Source organism: Jaculus jaculus, chromosome 2, assembly GCF_020740685.1.
Source record: "Jaculus jaculus isolate mJacJac1 chromosome 2, mJacJac1.mat.Y.cur, whole genome shotgun sequence".
Taxonomy (NCBI): domain Eukaryota; kingdom Metazoa; phylum Chordata; class Mammalia; order Rodentia; family Dipodidae; genus Jaculus; species Jaculus jaculus.
Window position 1 is genome coordinate 176,749,450 of NC_059103.1, and position 21,422 is coordinate 176,770,871.

General features: G+C 36.5%; 1 protein-coding gene across 1 annotated transcript in view; it reads left to right on the top strand.

The window, feature by feature from the left end:
* Zfpm2 (zinc finger protein, FOG family member 2) overlaps positions 1 to 21,422 on the top strand; it is a 471,310-nt gene that overhangs the window by 443,377 nt on the left and 6,511 nt on the right. Inside the window, exon 6 of the mRNA XM_004672646.2 lies at positions 18,364 to 18,570. Coding sequence (XP_004672703.1) covers positions 18,364 to 18,570 — 207 coding nt within the window. The remainder of the gene's footprint in view (positions 1 to 18,363; positions 18,571 to 21,422) is intronic.

The window sequence follows — 21,422 nt, forward strand, 5'->3', positions numbered from 1 at the left end:
CTGCTTCACATTCTCCATGGCCATTTCCAAAACATAAGATCATGTTGCAAACTCAATGGCCCTCTCTTTCCTGCATTTCTTATATTCCTCAATAACAGGTAGTGTGCCAACTTGTTGATCCAGGGGGGAATAAAGTTGACTTTGAAGAACATGACACTTCTTGAGCACTCAGGCCCCTTCAAAATAATCTACATTCTTTCTGTTGCCCCAGTGCAGATCAGCTGGCCCAATATCAAAGGTTGTAAGCTCTCAAACAATTTGCAGGTGAACAGGTAGCAGTTTAGGCCCAAAGATTTCATTTTTCCTATGCCATGTCCTTCTGCTCACACTAGTTCATTTCTATGCAAAGAAACCCTGCACAACTTCTCAGGACATGGGTATAACAGCAAGCCTCTCATAAAAACTGCCAGCCCAGTCCAGGCAAAGCTGTTCCTCACCCTCATAAGCCAAACCTCACAGTTCATAGTTCTTACTGCATTCAGGTCTTTCAACGCTGACCAGAATAGTCCATCAAGCTGTACTTACATCACTACAAGGCATCTCTTAGGCCAAGGTTTAAAATCCTTCCATCTTGAAAATCATCTCCAAAAGGCCAAATCTATATAGTCAGGGGTATAGCAGCAACTCCGCTCCTGGTACCACTCTCCTGTTGCTATTGTCCGCCTGATGCTGGCCAGAGAGTGATGCTCATGCCATCATTTTGCCTGCCATTGTAGAGCTTTCCTCTCGAGCCTGTAAGCCAAAATAAACCTCTTTTGTTGAGCAAGCTGCTTTTGGTTGGGTGATTTCTACCAGCAATTCAAACCTGACTGCAACACCTACAAATTGTATAGCCTGAAGGGCACTGTTACATCTATGCTGAATCTCTATATCATATACCCATCATCAAGTGTCTCTCCCACATGGATAAGGAGCCTTCGTCCATGTCTACAATTATAAGTGTTGAATGACAAATCACTGAGGTAACTATTATCTGGAACTTTTAATGAAGAAGGTATCAGTTCTTATACTATAATTTAGAATCTTTATGCATGTCCCTAAGTCTTTATTTTACTGCACTTAGTAGAACCACCAAATATGAAGTTGTTAAGCACAAATCTATGTCATGTCAGTTTACATGAGATTAGTTGCTACCATGTGAAACCATAAACATCTTCATATACACGTGCACATACTATATACACACAGATTCTGGCTGGGTGACCTTTTGCATGTCTCCTAGCTAGTTGTCACTCTATGTTCCTCCTCCTAACAGTTTCACATCCCCACTATGATTTCTACCAACCATAAGTATTTACAATTTGTGATCACCATTCAACAGGTCAAGAAAAATAGATGCCAAGAGATTTATAAGATGTCCTGTTTGACTTTAGCCTCTGATTTGGAAGCTGGAAGCAAAGAGTTGAGCTTTCTTTCCAAGGGTAGTTTTCAACTTACCATGCTTTCTGGACCTAAGTTTTGATATTATTTGTTCTTGTGGCTTCTAAAAACAAATGGAACCACATAGGAAATGGGACAACTTATAAAGCATAGGATAATATTTTTAACTTTATGTTGAATAATTTAGATACTCAAACTAAAACTCAGGACCATTATCTCTGCCATTCTTTTGCGGCTTCGTTCACTCTCTAAATCTCACAGGCTCCTTTTTGAATTTTTCTGAGCCATTTTGAGGGTGTACTGTAACTTGCTACAATGAAATACACATCAAAGATCCATTTTAGAGTGAGAAATTTATCTTTCTCTTCTTTCCTAGATAGCCTTCTCCTCTCCTTCCTTCTCCTCTCCTCTTTTTTCTACTGTAGTAGTGATTGGGGTACTGAGAAGGGAATTCATGCCTCTGACTTAATTGTCATTTAAGTTGTACTAGAACTTTGTTGGTTCTCATAGACTACAATCCTCTAATGAGCGTTGATCTTGAACTTTTATTTTTATGCTCTATCTCCTTTGCCTGTCTTTCTTTTTATCAGTGCTTATAAAACATTACCACAATTTGTCCTTAGCCTGACCCTACCTCTGTTGAAATCCTTTTCAAGCCTTAATTATATCCTGTCTTAACTTTTTTAGTTCCTTCTTCAGCAATCTCCTACTCCCTAATGGTTTGGCTTTACTTAATGCTTCAACTAGATCATCCTTGTGGGCCCTTTGCAGGCAAGGAAAAGAAAAAAAAAAAAAGTTACAACCTTATCATTGTATCACCTTGTTTCATTTCCATTTTGCTTGTTTAAAAGTAAGCTGAACCTTCCTTACCTGTGTTAAAACTTTACTGAAATAATGTTCATCTTGTTTTTCTTAAAAAAGAAACTCACTTTCATTTTGTTTTTTCTCTTTTTACCTATACTTTAATTTTTATCAGGATTTAATTGGAATAGATGCTACACTAATATTTTAAACATCCTTGATCTAGTAAGCCTGAAGATGAAAGAGTAAATCTTGAGATTTTGAGGGAGTATACTAGTATAGATTTATAGAATGCAAAGAGATTTCTCCAAAAATCTCCTAAGTGCCAATAGCCACAATTCTCTCAGAAGTGCCCTATAGCATGCTTTCTTCTGATCTGTATTTTCTGTTGATAGAATTCTGAGACAGGTGAGAGTTGAAATGTGGTGTGATGTGCTAATGTCCCACCTAGAATACACATCTTCAAAATTATTATATTTAAAAAAAAGTTTAGCTCCCAAGGAAAATGGGGAAAATACAGATTAAATCCAACTGACATTTTTTTCAAAAATGTGTTTCTATTCTATTTAAAAATTCTTTTCAACTGGCATCTCATGACCAAAGACAGGTCTTCAGGATTGTGAATAAAAGTGAAAACACACACTAAGTATTTAACAAGTTTAAGCAAACCTAGTATTTCAGCCACGTCTGGATACATGACTACATTTGAGGGCATTATTTTGTTCCTGATATATATCTTATGTTTTCCTGAATAATATCTTGGCCACTCTAAACCAGTAGCCAAGAGATTATATTTAGAAATTCAGAAGAAAAATGCAACAGTAAAGCCTTTTAGATATCTGGTTATCAGAGCAAACATCACATAATAAAGCATCAAGCATCAATCTCCTATTCCAATGAGGGAGCTGCAGCTTAGCTGGAAGTTTAGGTAACTGTGTGTATGTAAGGGCATGGCATCCAGCTCAGAAAGCCAGACGTAATGCTCCATGTCTTCTCTTTCTCCCAAGCCCAACTCTAGCTTACTTTTCTCCTTTCTGCTCTATCCTTGATGCAAACTGAAGTGTAATAAACACAGAGATGCTTACTAATGGTTGTAACACATTCAGAACCAATTTTGTCATAAACTTCTTGATAAATAGCATACCTGATTGTGAAATTCTTCTACCATTCCTCCTGTATGCTGATTTCCATTCCTGATCTGCTATGTTCTGCTTGAAAATTTCATTATGAAGAGAACCCATTGTCTTCTTGTTGATCTTTTTTTTTTTTTTAATGAGACTCAGACCTAAAAACATGAATCCATTTGACTCAGTTCTGTCATCACACAGTCCAGATGAGAAGTGCCCACGAAATATTGAAAATAATTCTCTTTGAAATCTCCATGGGAATTTCAACAGCATATTTTTTCTATAGCCAAATGGTATCCAACTAAAGATGTGTATACCTATTTGGGGAGATAGACTACATGTTATTGCCGCTCATATTGGAACAATTGCTACTGTCTTAAATATAGCATTGGCCCTTTTGTGCAAATTATTGAGCAGTAAAATTTATCATGCCAAACTGTACAATAAAATGTAACAGAAGGCCATGCAAGTCTTAGAAAATTCATTTGGCTCTGGTTTGATAGTCACACCAGCAAAAATTCGATATTTTGCAGTTCATTCCCCTAAGATCACCCACTCATCTGCAACTGTCTTGGCAGCCATCCACACAGCCTTCACTGTTGCCCTTCCTAATAGGACTTCAAAGGCCCACGTTTAAAAGTCGAGTTTTCAAAAGGACAGGACATAGCCAGGACTCTCTTTCTTTTGTGGATTATTTTCTTCTTCTTGCAATTCTTTGATGTACTAATATATTGATTGATAACTTGTTTCTAACATTCCCTTTCTTCATTAGTGATAATGTAATTTGTGACAGATCCTAATGTTCTTAAGTGATGATAAGACTATAGAGAGACTACTTGGAGCATACGCTAAAATACATGCTTTGAGTAGTTCTTACCAACAATGGTAGGAGGTAATGTGGTGTTTGTTACTGGTAATCTCATGGAGGTTTTCAAAACTGTTTTCCACTCACTGCAATTAGACTTTGCCTAGAAATTCAACAACTGAAACGTTCAAGGTGAAGCAGCTTGACAACTGGAACTCAAATCCAGTTCTTCCACTTAATGGATGGCAGGGACAGAAACTGTAGTGCGTCTGTGGATATCCTTGATATATCCATGACCAAATTAAAGCCAAGTAGAAAAAAAATCACTACTTCCATGGCAGACCGATAGTACAATGCGGGACGACATGAGTGCAGAAAGACTTATAAGAATGTTCAAGCAAAATCCGCACATGTCTCCTTGTCTTGAGAGGAAATAAAACACAACTAAAGACATTGCACAGGGTTATTTAATTTTTCTCATGTAATCATCATCACTATTTAGCCTTGTTGGTATTGTGTTCTGCTTGGCACAAACACACAACTTTCCATGAAATTCAGAAGCAGCACATGTATTTCAGTGATTTTTCAGATATGCCCCAAGAGCTATTATTATGACTAGGAAACATCAATTGTGCAGATGATAAACTCATTCAAAAATGAGGTTCTGTATTCATTGTATAACAAAGCAAGATGTTAAACAGCAGACATGACAGTTACCACATTTTTAAGCAGAAAATTTCTCTCTCTTCACTTGAGAGTTTGTGATATACTACAGCAACCTAGGCTTCTGTTCTTTCCTGTTTCAAGAGGGAAAGTTACATCTTTATGTTCTGTTATCTTGACATGGGCACGTGAGTTGAATGCAGGGCCATTTACATGAGCATTGGAGGATAGTCTGTAATTTACCACAAAGTTGTTTAGTCAATTAACATAAATCTTTAGGGATTATAAAGCTTGGTGTAACAACTTCAACATTTCAGGTAGAATAGAATTAAATAAATAAAACCTGTATTTCTTTCTACTTGTCTCATAGAATGCATCTAGCGCCATCTGCTGGTTGTGTTATTTCAAAACTATTTCCTTCCCAAACTAGTCTTCTGAAATTGAGATTAGATACTTTATATCTACATCTATACTTGTATCTGTGTATATGTATGTAATATTCACATACATATATATGTTCCTACATATGCATCAGTGCATATATAAAATATCATGAAAAATTTAAAGGATATTCATGTACTATAAATACCCCTATTTTACATGAAAATGTTTGGACTATAAACTGTTATACGAAAATACCAAAATTGGGCTGGAGGGATGGCTTAGAAGTTACGGCGTTTGCCTGAAAAGCCAAAGCACCCAGGTTTGATTTCCAAGGACCCACATTAGCCATATGCATCCTCCCCCCTCTCTTTTTCCCTCCCTTTCTCTCTCCCCTCTTCCTCTGTCAAATAAATAAAAACAAAATATTAAAAAAATAAAATATCAAAATTTACCATAAAATAGCTAAAGACCCAGTAACCTTTCACAAAATATTGGATTTTCCTATTTTATTATCGTTGAAATTTTTAAATATAAAAAGCAATAATTATGAAAAATTTGGACTTTACCTACAGTATGAAATGAAAACATAGAGTGCAAAAGCACCTTAAATGAAATAAGCAACAAACAAAATATCAGCACTTTATTTCCTTGTATATATTTGGCAGCATAGAAAGAACCTGGAAATAAATCTTAGTCATCTACATTATTAAATTTTAAGTTATGCTATATAGTTTTGTCGATGTTTGTAAAAGACTTTATAAGTTAGCACACTGATGCACACTCAGTCATGTGCCACATCATATTGCAAAGAATGTCTATGTCCAAAGACTTTCAAAGCCTGTAAGAATGGGATAAGAGGAAAGCAAAATGCTTCTAGAAATAATTATATATCACACAATTAGTATCTTTGAAGTGTTTAGTGTTATTTAATATCTATGTCAAACTTTTGTCTCTGAAAAGAAAGGGGCCATATCTCATGTACCGTTTCATTTTGGTCCTCCATAGCCCAGCCAGGATGATGGTCAGACCCACTGCTCCTCACGAGCTCTCTTCTTCAGATCAGACACAAGTAGAAACAGGTGCACACATGGCATTTTCACTCCCCTTTGGAAGGCATAATGATTAGCACTGTTATATTTAACAGTACATTGTAAAGAAAAGTAATTACCTAAGGGAGAGCTCTTATAAAAACTGAAATAAAGACACAAAACATTAATTTAAAATTATATGTTGTAATAAGAATAACCAATGCAAATTGTCATCTGCAAACCCCAAACCCTAATTATAGGATTTAGCCATTGTGTATTCTGGTATGTGGTTGGACTGTGATTTCCTTTGGAAGAAATAGTGAGCTCTTCTGGAAGGATGAAACAGTCTCTGAAATAGGAATACCCTGAAGCAGGGAGCATCCTTTTTGTACCAAAGTAATATGAAAATAATACACAATGGAAACACCTTTTAAATAACATCGTGGCATGTTTCCTTATACTATATTTTGGAGCTTAATTTTTTTAAAAACATAGCATAGTTTGTGAAAATAAAACTTGAGCATATATATTTAAAAGTGAATAAACTATATGATGGTATACAGTGGCATAGAAAGCCAACAAAAAAACACAATTCAACTCTTTTTATAGCTTTTTTTGTCTTTGTTTGTGGTATGTATATATCAAAAGAACACTTAAGATTCATGATGGTTTCTGGGGCTGGAGAGATGGCTTTGCCATAAAGGTGCTTGCTTGCAAAGCCAAAAGACTCCAGTACCCACATAAAGCCAGATGCACAAGGTGGCACATGCATCTGGAGTTTGTTTGCAGTGGCTACAGGCCCTGGTGTGCCCATTCTCTCTCTTCCTCTCTCTCTCTCATAAACAAATAAAATACATTAAAAAGATGTTTTCTAAGAAAAGGAGTTTCTGAGCACTGAATATGGCTGATGTTGAAACCCACCTTCTTGAAGAGAACTTGGATAGAGCTCTTACTAGCATTTAGGGGAACCTGGAGATGGAAGGTATCCTGCCCTGCAATGGTGTACCAAGGACTGACAACTCTGGGTCTTGCCAGTGATTAGCATTTCCCCTGGATCTGCAGGGCTGCCAGCCCTTCCACATCCCTCCACTACAGTCGAGTTTCAATTTTCCCTCCCCAAAAGGCGAATGAGCCTCTTAGAATTAAAAATAAATAAATAAAAACAAAGAAGTCTCATAGAAAGGGACACACTGACAAAAGAATAGAGGTTGATTTCCATCCTAGAGTTGGGAGGGTTTTCATCAGGAGCCTACAATGGATATTGAACACAAACATGGAAGGAGGAAAAAAGAAATTAAAAAGAGCCTCCTATGATGAACTGGTAAAATTCATTCCTCCACAGAGGAGCAAGGCACGTTTTTGTTTTTTCTCTCTCTTCTCATTTCCCCCTCCACCTAATTTCTGAGCATTCCCAGGCTAGGGCAGAATGAAAATTAAGGATACCCGACACACGAGTCATGAGAACGTGCACAATGCCCTCAGATTATTCATAAACTTGCAAGTCGTGCGTTTTTCTCCCTTCTGCTCCGGATTGCTGATGAAGAATGGTATTTTAATAGGCAGATGGTAAAGACAATTACAGTTCGGGGCTCAGCTGGGAGTTACATCAGTTTATTGCAAATTATTAGTTGATAAATGCTTTTGTTTACAAGCAGAGTCTTAAGCAGTTTGTAATCAGTTTATCAGCAGCAGGCGAAAGTTTGACAACTTGCCCTCAGGGTGCACTGTAACCTTGTGACTTGTCATTGGACATCATGATGGCCAGGAGGTCAAGTCAGTCCTATGGGGGACCTGCACATCACTGCTGGTTCCTGAAACGCCATGATACAACACACCTTAGAAGGAACCACACCGTAGGAGTGTAACTTCTTTTACCTGTTGAAATCTCACAAAATATCTCTTTGATTAAACCCAACTCTTTTGCCTTCCAACACATTAGTTTTAAGTTTTCCCCAGGCTAAAGAGATTGCTTAGTTGTTAAGGTGCTTACCTATGAAGCCTAAGGAACCAGGTTCCACTCCCCAGAACCCACATAAGCCAGAGGCACAAGGTGAAGCACATGTCTGGAGTTCATTAGTAGTGGCTAGAGGCCCTGGGAGGACAATTCTCTCTTCTCTCTCTCTGTCTTAAAAAAAAAAAAAAAGTTTCTCCCCAAATTCTGGATGCCTTTACTCAGAGGACAAATATTTCTGCCTCTATGCTTGAGTGAAGATCAGAAACTGACCCCCAAACCACAGTTTACTTTCCTGAAGGGGCGTCATGTGCTTCTTGAAAAGGAAAGGAAATTATCTCCATGGGAGACATTTTCTTATCAGAAACACTAAATAACTAAATAAACATGGCAAAGCAGTCAAGCCAGAAGTGAAAAAGTCTCCTGGGGGTCTATTACAAATGGAAGCCCCTGAGAAACAGTTAGGCAAGACACCAGTTTACCTAACCTGACTTTGATTTCCCTGTCTCAGAAATGTGATGGTAGCACTTCCTGTCTGCCACACTGCTAATTTCTTCAGAATGCTAAGAGTCCAAATTTCTTTGCTTCTGAGCTTTGTTCAAGCTGGTATTATCTGTTGGATACATGTGGAGCAATAAAGCTCGTGATAGTTGAAATGACAATTCACAGGTGTCTCATTAAGTTCACGTTCCAAATATGTGCTGCAGTTTAGTATTTTATAAGATAACAATACCAACATTTATTAGCTTTTCTTTTTTTTGCATTGCTATGAGGACATAGTTTCTAATGTAAGATGTTCAAACTACATACCTGGAAGGATTAATTTGACTATTCATAAGCTCATAAACAACTTATAAATATTGATTTTTTTTTTTTTTTGCTTTGCAGCTTAACACAGTAAGTTTTGTGGGCTCAGTCATAATAAATGTATTCAAAGAAATAACCTTACGTAATAGATTCTAAAATAATCATTCTAATTAATGCCTACTATTTATATGTTTCATTTCCTCGTATTCAAAGAAAACTTACTGATATGATAGGGAATTAACCACTGAAATCATGAGCCAGGTCTCATAGCCAAAAGTAGTGTTCCATATCCTCTAAAATATTGACATAATACAGAAAGAACTTTTGGAATGTTACTCCATTTGATGCATTTTAAATTATATGTAACATATGTGCAAAGGCATACTCTCCTTCATATCAGAAGTATGGCTAAATATCTATTTACCTGCCTATCTGTCTCCTGTTCTATTTCTGATTCTCAATTTAAGATCAAAGCCACCAAAATGGCATTAGTGTTGTTTACACTGACCACATGGATTAGTACAGTTTGTGTTTTTGAACTTGGGTCAGCATCAGCTTACTTAACACACATTTATGGGGAAATCCGAGTGTAGATTTGTCCAACTTCAACATTCAGCACAAAGTATCCAATTCCCAATTTTCTACTTTAGAAAAGTGAGTGTTAACTGCAGTTCAAAGGCTACCCACAGAAGAGTGTTATAATACACACAGCATACAAGATACTTCTCTTTCGTTTTCTACAGTCAAGTGAATGAAGGATAAATTCTACATGTGCCATGTGATTTACCATGTGAGTCTACCATATGTCCTTCAGAAGAATTAAAATACATATCTGTCCTCTCCATTGGCTCACATTCCAAAGGTGCATCCAGAGCTGCATATTAAGGCTGACTTCCCCCATAACCACCTCTTAGGAATCATTAGACACCTCACAAAAGATGTCACTAGTGCCAACCTGCATAGCCTATATAGTACAAATGAAAGCTGTTAAAGATTCTTTGAAAACAGGATAGACCTTTTGCAAAATGCCTTTGATTTATTGCTGTGTGTTGTATAGATCTTTATCAATTATTCCTTCTCGATTTTATTCAAAAACTCTTGTAAACTATGAATTACCACGTTCCTGCATACAGGAAAAAGGCATTAATCAGCCCTAAATAAACAAGTGCCTAGATCTATCTAACAACTATGAAGTAGTTAATACATTTTTTAAGCAATTTTATTATAAAAAGGAGGGCTAAAAGAGTAGTGCTTAATTATCTGGACTCCTCTGTGCTGGGCTCCCTTTTGATTGTATTAATGAAGCAGCTGGCTCATTGTTTCCCTTTAATTCCTCTATTGTTTTAAGAATATGTCACAGCTCTTTATTCTTTTATCAGGTGCTGTGCAGGAGGATCCACACAATACCACATATTCCTACTGTATTTGCCAATGCACAAAGAAACCTCCAAAGCGGTTTTCAAAGAAGGGGCACCCATAATTCATAAGTTCTCTTCCTTGCACTACTCCACTGTCAAGAATTTCAAGAGTATTGGATTTGAATTCATTATGAAATTTGTATTAAGCAATGTGTCTATGTACAGATATATGTCCTGTGGTTGTGTCGAAACTCTGGGATCGAGGCATTAACACACACGTCATGTTGAAATGGAGGGACTATTTAGTTTTTATGGCACTATTCTAATCATTGATTATTACTTTGGGAAAAATATAAATTTCAGAAAGAGGTATCATCTGCAGTTTTTCAATTATTTGGTAAAAATAGAAGAAGCTAATGACTCAAAAATTATTCCTACTTTCCCAGCCTCTAGAAGAGCCAGCCTCTTTCCCTCTCTGCTTTTACTACATAAATAACATAACATGGTCTTGCCGGTTTATTAACAAAGCTCTGGTCATAATTTAACCATCTTTTTTATTGTGTGTGAAAGATACACACTTTTTAGATTAATGGAATAAAATACCAAACCACATCTTAAGAAACCAACATGCTAAACAAGCTACTTGTAATATAATGTATTTTTTGTTGAGAGCTATTTACTGGAGCTTGGTTATACATACTTTTTCCTGCTAATTTCTTTGAAAGCCACTAAAAGCTGCCAATGGTAAAATAACCTGAGTCTGATTCACAGAGACTCCTCTTTTCACACATGTGGATGTTTCTTTGTTTTCTACATTTATAAATCCCTATATTTTAGAGACTTTTGTACTAATTTTCATCACCTACATATCTTAGTTTACAAAGAGCAAAATAAGACTTGCTTTGAAGTAATGCTTTTGAGTACAAGTTACTAACTTTAGCTTTAAAAATACCTTTAGAAAGCCCACTAGCATAAATTCTTATTTTAAGCTGTCCATCTTTTCTGTATTGCTTGTTAAGGATGGGAGTTTTTAGCTTAAAGTTTCACACTGGGATCCTATCTGTTTGCTTGAGGCTCCTTATCCTGCTGCATATTGAGTAAAAGTAATACAAAATCTAAATGTGATTTAATTGGCTCAATTTGCAATATATTATTATAGTAAGCGTAGGTCAGTATCTTGATGAGCCTACGAGTTGTGCCAGAGGTTTACAGCTTCACATTGCTTGCGTTTTCTTATTTATATGAAGAAAGTGTCTATCAATCACACAGATAAATTAGAAAGGCACATGTATAGACATAACACATGGAAAAGATGTTTTCAGCATGCAATGTAATTATTAACCTGATTTTTTACCATTGTAAGAAGCCGTGAATTGCAGATAGCATGGATGAAGTTAAATGCTTTTATTCTGGATGCATTTTGCTTATACAGAACTCTATAGGTATGGTCGAACAATATAATTGAAGCTTTGTCAGCGCTGTATCCTAGCAACAGATAATACTGTTAGGTTACTGAATTGCTCCTGGTTGACAAGTAGGGAGTATTTTTGTGTTTATCATGTTTGCTAATGATGGGATCCTTTCCAAAAGGCCTGTCTTAATCTTAATTAGAGTTTATCAGCAGAGGTCTGCATGACATTGTGCAGACACCGATTTCATAAATAATAAAAAGTGCAAGTGAAAAATTTGGCAGGATGGGGAGATATGTAAGGCCACTGCTTCTAGTAAGGGGAGCATGAATTTCCAAAATATAATCAGGTTTGAACTGTGACTTTATTCTTTATTACTGAAACTTATAATACTCTTCACTGTAGGTTTGACAGCAATTAGAAAAAATTTATAAGCTTCCTGCTAGGAATCATATCTGTTTGCACAAGAACCTTGATCATAAACATTACTTGGAATAGCAAGTACATGGTTTTTCAAGAATGTCAAGGCCTTCTTCCTTATTACTTTTTATAGAACCTTGAATATATTTTCCTTTACTGAGCAGGGAGTGGGATGTGAGTATGAAGACTTAGGAGAGTGGTTATGTTCAAAGCATAAGAGGCAGACAGAGAAGCCTAAAATAACCTTCCCATTTGCTAGAGGTGAGGAAGATATCAGATAGCTGCTTCAATGACTGATGTCGTCTGATAAAAGATTTCATGTCCATGCAGTATAAATGTGACGTTTTTTTCTGCTCTGGCTTGCACAATATGATCTTTCCACAGCTTTTGCAGATGCAACCTCATTGGTCATTTCTAATAAATTATTTAACATGAGAGTAACACAAAAACAAACTTTGAAAAACAAATATAACCCACAAGTTTGCTAAATTCCTAAGTGGCTTATTCAGCTGAAAGGATACATGCTAAGACATTACCTTTTTGTTTATCTACCTTTCTTTACACTTCCACTCATCCACACATTCTACAAATAGAAGAGAAAGGAACATCCAATACTGTTTTCAGTTGTCATTTTTTTCAGTCCCAAAATGGATTTCAGAGAACAGAGCTGTCTAAACACTTCTTGACATATTTCATGTTCAAGATTTTTTTTTCTTCATAGTCACTGTCTTTGCTGTTGAAACTGGAAATAGTTAACCTTAGGCCAGTTATTCTTAACTCTAGGGGTATACTAAGCATTCTAGGGCAATTGTAAAAAGCTCTGAAATTCAAAATTCACTCTCAAAGATTTTGATGTGATCAATGAATGGTGGAGTCCTGCAGTCAGTATGGATCCAAAGTTCTCCATATGACCTATCACATAGCCAAAGTTCTCACAGGAACCACAATGGAGTCAAGATTACCAGTCAGTGCTCTGTGGGTATGTGGACTGTTGAGGCCCCTTTCAGAGTCTGATTCAACTGGCAAATTAATTAGGAATTGGGTAAATGTTGCATCACATTTATAATTATTAAATTTATATCTAGTATGGAGGAGTTTAAGGTTTGTGAAGGGCTTGAAAGAATACCTGGCCCAGTGTTTTCTAAGGACTCACTGTTGTAAAGAGCTTTTAATCATGTGAAGAAGATAACCAGGAGTCACATCCACATCATTAGCTGTATTGACGTTATTCCCCAGATTGTACCATAATCACTGAGAGATCTTCCAAATATTGTTTTATGAAGTGAAGCACTGAATTTTCACTTCAAAGGGAGATAAGTATGCTAATTACTCCAACAGCTTTAAACTTAGGTGCAATGGAGGGATGTAGTAAATACCACATGGCACTGTGACTTGGAACACCTGGTTTTCATATGGAATCTAGAGTCAAAAGAAATCTAGTTCAAATCCTATCTAACACATCTCCTGCTTTTCATCTAGTTCACCTGTCAACAGTGTGAAAGTCCAACCTCATGGAGTCACAGTAGAATGGGAATAAAGAAAAGCTACTCCTTCCTCTCTCAGCCAGATCAATAAGAAAATGAATGCAAACCTTTTAGCACAATTAAGTGTGTATCACATAGGAGTTGCAGAATAAGTGTGTGATGATACTATGTGTAGCATATTAGTCACAGGAGGATAAAAATTTCTCACAACTGTTTTTTGACAATTTACAGAATATCTGTAGCTTACAGTTGCCATTTGATAAAATATGGACAAAGAATTTTCCAAGAGCACATAGTAACTATCAAATCAAGATTAAAATTAACTTTGTAACCAGTTAATTTCTTATTTTAGTTTATCTTGTATTCATTACAGATAAATGCTTAGTAATTTCAACCAAGCTGTAGTATGTAATTCTTTTTTTGTTGTTTGTTTTTGTTTTTGTTTTTGTTTTTCGAAGTAGGGTCTCATGCTGATCCAGGCTGATCTGAAACTCACTATATAGTCTCAGGGTGGCCTCGAACTCTCAGCAATCCTCCTACCTCTGCCTCTCAAGTGCTGAGATTAAAGGTGTATGCCACCACACCCGGCTAGTATGTAATTCTTTTAAAATAAGATTATTTATTCTTTCGTTGCAGTGGAAAGAATAATAGTAAGAGTTTCATCAATTAAGTGAATATTATATTTCCATACATGTATTCACTACCTTTACTTAATTCTTTCTGTTCTTATTATAAGATGGCATTAATGCAGATTAGTGTATTAACAATTTGCTTCATTTAAATCTGGGAATAATAAACATATTTCTGCTTAGAAAAGCCATAGTAAACATTCATTCAGACTTCTTAAACTTTATGGCTAGGGAGATAGCTCAGGTTGTAAATCACTTGCCTAAAAAGTATGAGAACCTGAGTTAAGTCCAAAGAACCCCATCCCACCCTCACAACCAATGCCTACCACTGTGTACCCACATGTAAAGCCAGGACTAGGGAAGTGGAGACAAGCAGATCCTGGGGCCTCTGGTCTCTAACATACACACACAGACCCACACACATGACTTCTTTTAATATCATCTGAACACAGTTAAAAAGAATGCATACCTACAATGGAAAAGTAGACACAAACTCAATTCTACAAAGTTGGTGCTAAATACCTCAACAGTACCCATTATTCATACCAATGAGAAGAGTTAATGTGGCCAAGTAAAGTAACCTCCATGTCAAATGTAGCTTTATGACTGTAGGTGTGTGACTGCCAGGGGACTGGGGTTTGCCTGCTTTTGGTTTTCTTTTCTTGTTTTGTTTTGCCCCTGCCCCAAGGTTTATGTGCAGAGGCTTTGAATCTGGGTGTGGGGGATGGGTGGGTTGCTAATGGAATGGTGAGACCACTTTTAGAGTTGGGACTAGTGAAAGGTCATTTTGGTCAATTAGCGTATACTTGCAAAGGATTATGAAACTTCATTTTCTATCTGTTTTCCTATTTTCTACGTGACTGTCACCAGGGTCAGAGCAGAATGGCTCCAGCAAAGCAGTGCCTCTAACAAGCCCAACCTCCCTTGGATATTAAGCTTTGGTTTGATTCCATAAACCAGTCAAACCCTTCCATAGTTCTCTTCTTATATACTAGTTCACTTCACGTTTAATAATGATGTGCCTGCCTATTCCTAAATACACAAACTTTTTTCTACTTTACTTTTATTTATTCAGATTCAATTTAAAAAGTTAGTTTAGGGCTGGAGGGATGGCTTAATAGTTAAGTGATTGCCTGTGAAGCCTAAGGACCCCAATTCATGGCTCAATTCCCCAGGACCCACATAAGCCAGATGCACAAGGGGGCACATGCATCTAGAGTTTGTTTGCAGTGGCTGGAGTTCCTGGCATGGTCATATTCTCTCTCTCTCTCTCTCTCTCTCTCTCTCTCTCTGTCACTCTCAAATAAATAAATAAAAATAAACAAAAAAATGTTAGTTTAGATAGCTTTGGTAGTGGCACATGCCTTTAATCCCAGTACTTGGGAGGCAGAGATAGGAAGATCACCTGGAGTTGGAGACCACCCTGAGACTACATAGTGAATTCCAGGTCAGCCTGAGCTACAGTGAGACCCGACCTTGAAAAACAAAAAAAAGAAAAAAGTTAGTTTGGATAGCTTTTCTAATTCCTTCAAGAAATGTAGGGCTGGAGAGATGGCTTAGCGGTTAAGCACTTGCCTGTGAAGCCTAAGGACCCCGGTTCGAGGCTCGGTTCCCCAGGTCCCACGTTAGCCAGATGCACAAGCGGGCACACGTGTCTGGAGTTCGTTTGCAGAGGCTGGAAGCCCTGGTGCACCCATTCTCTCTCTCTCCCTCTATCTGTCTTTCTTTCTGTGTCTGTTGCTCTCAAATAAATAAATAAAAATTTAAAAAAAAAAGAAATGTAAGCTACTAAGGTATATTTTAATTTTGTATTAGTGCATATATTCTGATTGTATAGTTGTATATTAAGTACCAGTCTGGCATACAGCAGAGGGGTCACTAAACAGCTGATGACTGAATGAGCTGAACGATTAAATCCTAAGACAACTGACTTCCTCACAAGCCTACACAGTACATATTTAGCATAATTCAACCTTTTAAAATGATGTGTTCTGACTACATCACAAAAATGAGATCAAATGAGAGCAGTGATAAAATATGAAGCATTCCAGGGTGCAACAGAAAACACAGCAATATATTTCAACTGCCAAGCTGTTTAGTAATGTAGAAAATCATTTGTTTTTTTTTTCCTTCCACTTACTATTCAATTTTCTTTTATTTATTAGATATTTCTATTTCCAAATTTTTGCATTAAGTATTCTGTCATCCTGCTGCATAGCTCACTACAGTGACAAAGATTAGCTGTCAGTAGATGCCTCCATTAAGGTCTCTATTTCTCCTAAGAACTGAGTCTAAACCTGTCTACTTTTGTGAAAGGTTCCCACAGCTGGATTTACCATAAATGTTAATCTTATCCATAAAATACAGCAATTCCAAAAGATTCTCACCTCCTTATTACACACTCTAAGTTAATAAGCTGTATTCCAGAGGAGAGATAATGTGCAAATGATTACCCTGTCTACCAGGATAAGTACTTGGGTCCATATGTACAGACAGAAGCTTCTAGGAACAAGAATGCAGCCCATAGAAATGCCTCCACGCACATGTTCAACTCTCTTCTGAGTCTCCAAAGGTGTGGTTTTAGTTTCTGTTGGAAATAAACACATAAATGCCATAATGAATCTGTATTATTTCAACTGTAGTAAACCTGTTTGCATTCGGATATATTACCTTCAAAGTGGGGAGAGAAAAAAGTTGTTTTCTAGTATTTTAGTATATTTGTATTTTTCTTTGAAACTTCTCAAAAATTTAAGGAATATAATCTTTTTGTCATAAACATATACTCTCATGTGTGGTGTTTCATTTTCTTACTTTTGAACTTAATTAACTGGCTTAGTTAATTGCCCAAAGTTTCTCCAAAATTCCGCCTGATTCTTCCGTTCAACTCTGCCATATCATATGCTGTTGTTATCGTGTCTCCAGATTTTTACCACAAGTTGTTTTAAAACCATGATCTCTGAGGGTGGAAAAAATGAAGTGCGGTTGAAAAGATAGTTATGCTGAAAGATAAACAGAGAAATATGACTTATCAAAATGGGTACAATTTTTTCTTACTTAATGAGTACAGTATACAACCTTCCAATATATACACAATGGGAAAAAGGCTTTATAAAATATTAAAGATAACACATTATTTTCAGACATTACTGTGTGGGATACATATCTAGGCCTGAGAGTGTAGATAACAAAATATAAGTGCTTTGCCTGTCTAAACATGTTGAATAAATGAGCATTCACTATCACATTCCAATACATTAGAAGATGTACTTGCATAGTTAATTTTTCTTTTTAATGCATTGCACGTGATCATTTGAAATGCAGAGCCAGAGTATATCTTAGTGTTTGAAGGCAAGGTTCTTTTCATTTAAACAAATCTTTATTGAAATAAGCCCTTTTGAAAAGGATCTTTGGTGTATCTTCTTTTCAGGAAGTTCAATCAGAGTAAATGAAGATAAAAGAAGCTACAATATACTGAGTATTATATAAGTAAAGATCACTCAGTCAAAGTAAAAAATACAAGAAATGAAAGTAGACATATGGAGTGTCAAACTCCCTAGCATTTCACTTTTATGTCCTAAAGTTTAGGAAATTTTATTTTCTTATTTTGTAGTTTGGGACATCTGGTATTGATATTGTAAAAGAAGAGAGATAGAGAGACATGGTGGAGATGAAGTAAGAAGTAGAAAGAGGAGGGGAAACATTTTTTTTCCCCCATTGGATAATGCAAGAGTAACTTCACAGACTCCTGTGGAATAAATTTCTGCAGTTGGGTGTCTACGGGCTCACTTTTAGGAGCTAAACCAATGCCAAAGTGTGCAAAATGATTCATGGAAGAGCTCAGAAGACAGAGCATGGACAAAACTCTACCTATTATATCTCTAGTTCTTCCAGTCTTCTCCTAGTAACATAATAAATGGCTCATTTAAAGCCAGGAGAATAATTCTCCATAGATTTGGGCCAGGGAGTGCAGCTGTGGTCTTGATTAAACACTCCTTTCCGTAGAAACCCATGTGAGCAACATGGGAAGGTGCTCTTGACATATAAAATACTCAGGCATACAACAGGCTTGATTATCCATGTCAATTCTGTCTTCCTCTTCCTTCTTTCTTCTTAATAGGGGGTCAGCTTTGGTGCACCACTACGAAGGCTATCTCAGAGGGTGAAGAGCTAATTGCCTTTGTGGTGGATTTTGACTCAAGGCTACAAGCTGCCAGTCAGATGACTCTCACAGAAGGGATGTACCCGGCGCGCCTGCTGGACTCAATTCAGCTGCTTCCTCAGCAAGCTGCCATGGCTTCTATTTTGCCTACAGCTATTGTCAATAGTAAGTGCTGAGTGCTATAGCCCAGTTCTGTGGGGGTGATGGGTATTTATGGGAGAAAAAAAATGCCTACTGACAGGCAACTGGGAACTGACATTTTCTCTAGTATGTGGTTTTATTTCCTCTATAATTCTCTCTCCCCCCCCCGTGTGTGTGTGTGTGTGTGTGTGTGTGTGTGTGTATGTATGTGTGCATGCATGTGTGTGTGTGTTTGTGTACTGCTTCTAATGGAATTCCAGAAAGACCATGCGCATGCAATCATTTCAGACTGGATTCTTCAATGTCACCCACATGTAAAAGCTGACATTCTAACCTTGTTAAATAATATTCATGTTTACTTAGCCACGAGGAGTCCAGAAAAATTAGTAGCAGGGATTTTTTTTGTTTGTTTGTTAATAGCCAAAGAGTTAAAAAGATCTTTTTTAAAAAAAAAAGAAAAAAATTCAAATTTCAATATAGTAATGAACAGAAACCCTTGTTATTATGAGGCTCCAGCATACAACTGTTGATTGTGTTTGAGAGCACACTCTATTTGCTTTCAGTACCGAGATCACTATTAATCCCAAATAACTTAGCATAGATACACAGCGTTTTTGTTTTCTTCATCTTCCTGATAACTTGGATAAGGTTCTAGTAGTCAGGATAAATAAAACCATTAGTGCATTGTTAAAAATACATGTAAGAAAAATGTATATACACTTTGAATAATTTATAGAGAATTTTAAAATATGCTGCAACAAATAGGCCTTTCATATATTATTTTGCTAGAATAAATATGGAACTTAGTCTGTATTCCCTGAGCATGGACAGTGACAATTTACATGACAGAAAGTCTATGCTAGGGAAATTCAAAGATCTGTGCTCTGAGCTGATCTGCTGTTAAAATGTGAGTAACACTCATATCTTAAGAGAAAAGAAAATAGTAAAGTTAAAAAATTGCTTTTAGTCAAAAAATATCCTTAAAAAAAATCTCTTCTAAGACTGATGAAAGGAGAAATCTGGGCAGGAATGATGTCTTTATATGAATATAAAATATCCCACATTAATTATTTTCATTATAATGCCATCCTACAGATGACATTATAAAATTTGTAGGTAATTTTGAAATGACTGCATCAACTAATATATCTAGAGGTTCCATTGAAAGTTAATATCATAGAATTTACTTAGTGGTGATATTTTATTTCTGAGTTTTTACTTTAGTGTAGGTAGTATTACATGTGTAACGATATGGCACAACTGGAATTTGGTGTAAATAAACTTTATTAAAAGGACTTCACATAATTTATTATGCTATTATAGATCTCTGATATTTGGATGTTTATTTTACCCATATTTGAGAGTATGTCCTATTTGCTTATGGTAGGAAGGGAATTATTAATCTCAAATCATTAAGTATAAAAATATGCATCTATTATTTTCAACCTGAAATCAGTCAGCTGAAGTCGTCCTGTTGACTACTAAACTTTATAGCCTGCTAAATAGTGTAAATGTACTTAAGTTGGGAGGAATAATTTAAATAGTTAAGAATCATCCGTTTCTGCTCTTACCTCCCCTTCCTTAAAATTTGGTGATTAGGTTTCTCTCATTTCCCTTTACATTTTCTCCCAGGGCCATCACCCTCACTCTCATAGGTTCCACCAGCAGCTATATAAGTGCAGAGTTCATCAATTATAAGTCTAGCTGCTTCTGAAGTGTTTTATGCCTTTGCCACCACTTTTCCCATGTCCTTCTGTATTTTTACAGAAATATCAAATTCTGTATATCTAATGTGACCATATGCCAGGCTTTTCTTGGCTCAGGGCCAACTTTACAGTGTTACCTACCTATCATCCCACCGAATGGCATGCAAAAGTGCTGTGCTTGCACAAAACAGGGTCAGGCTGGGTCACCTCATATGACTCCAGCCTCAAATCTTCATCTCTGTCCTCTGCACAGATGAGAAAAAAGAAAATCTATTTCTTACATAGTTGCTAACAAGCAACCTAGCACCAAGCAGAGTGTTATCCATCTGCTCTATTAGCTACCTGCAAAGTATTGGCCCATTTCTTCTACTTTTTTTTTAATTTCATGATTCAATTCTTCTTCCACTCTGTCACTAAGTCATCAAGGCAATACATAAGTGGATCTAAGACTAGATTCCCATCCCAGTTCAACCATTAGAACCATGGAAAATTTATTCAATGCTGGTTTCCTCACATATTGCATACATGAGAAAAAATACACATAGAGAAATTGTCCATGAGTAAAGATATGAATATTATATATCACAGTATGACTTAGAACAATGATATAATCCAAGCTACATTATATTTCACTGAATTTATTGCAGTTGCCTCCTGCAGTCAATATGTTTCTTGAAAACTAGACTCCATTGCTCTCATGTTCATCTGATTCTATCATACTCTTGCTTAAAATTTTAGGATTCAGGGATTCTCTATGACCACTGACACAAAATTTAACTTCTCAAAAAGCCTCTCATAGTCCATCCTGCTATTTGCCTTAGCTGTATGTCCAGCCTTCACTCAGCCCCTCTCAGATTCCCATGGCTTTCTGTGGGCTGCTCCCTACCAGGGTCATACAAGCCCACTTCTCAACCTAAATAGGTTCATTTCATCCTTACACTCACCAGGTGGTAATATCATTGTCTCATCACTTGCTCAAACCAGAAGGCTGTAAGTCTCTGCTGTCTGTCTTTCTGTTTATACACCCAACTCAATGTAGAGTGTGACACACAGCAGACATCCCATAATTAATTTATTAAATATATAATTGATGTCTGAGGTTGGTCTCAAGCCTATCTTCAGTCCATCCATCAGATTCTATGCATCACTGTTATAAATGCATATATTTTT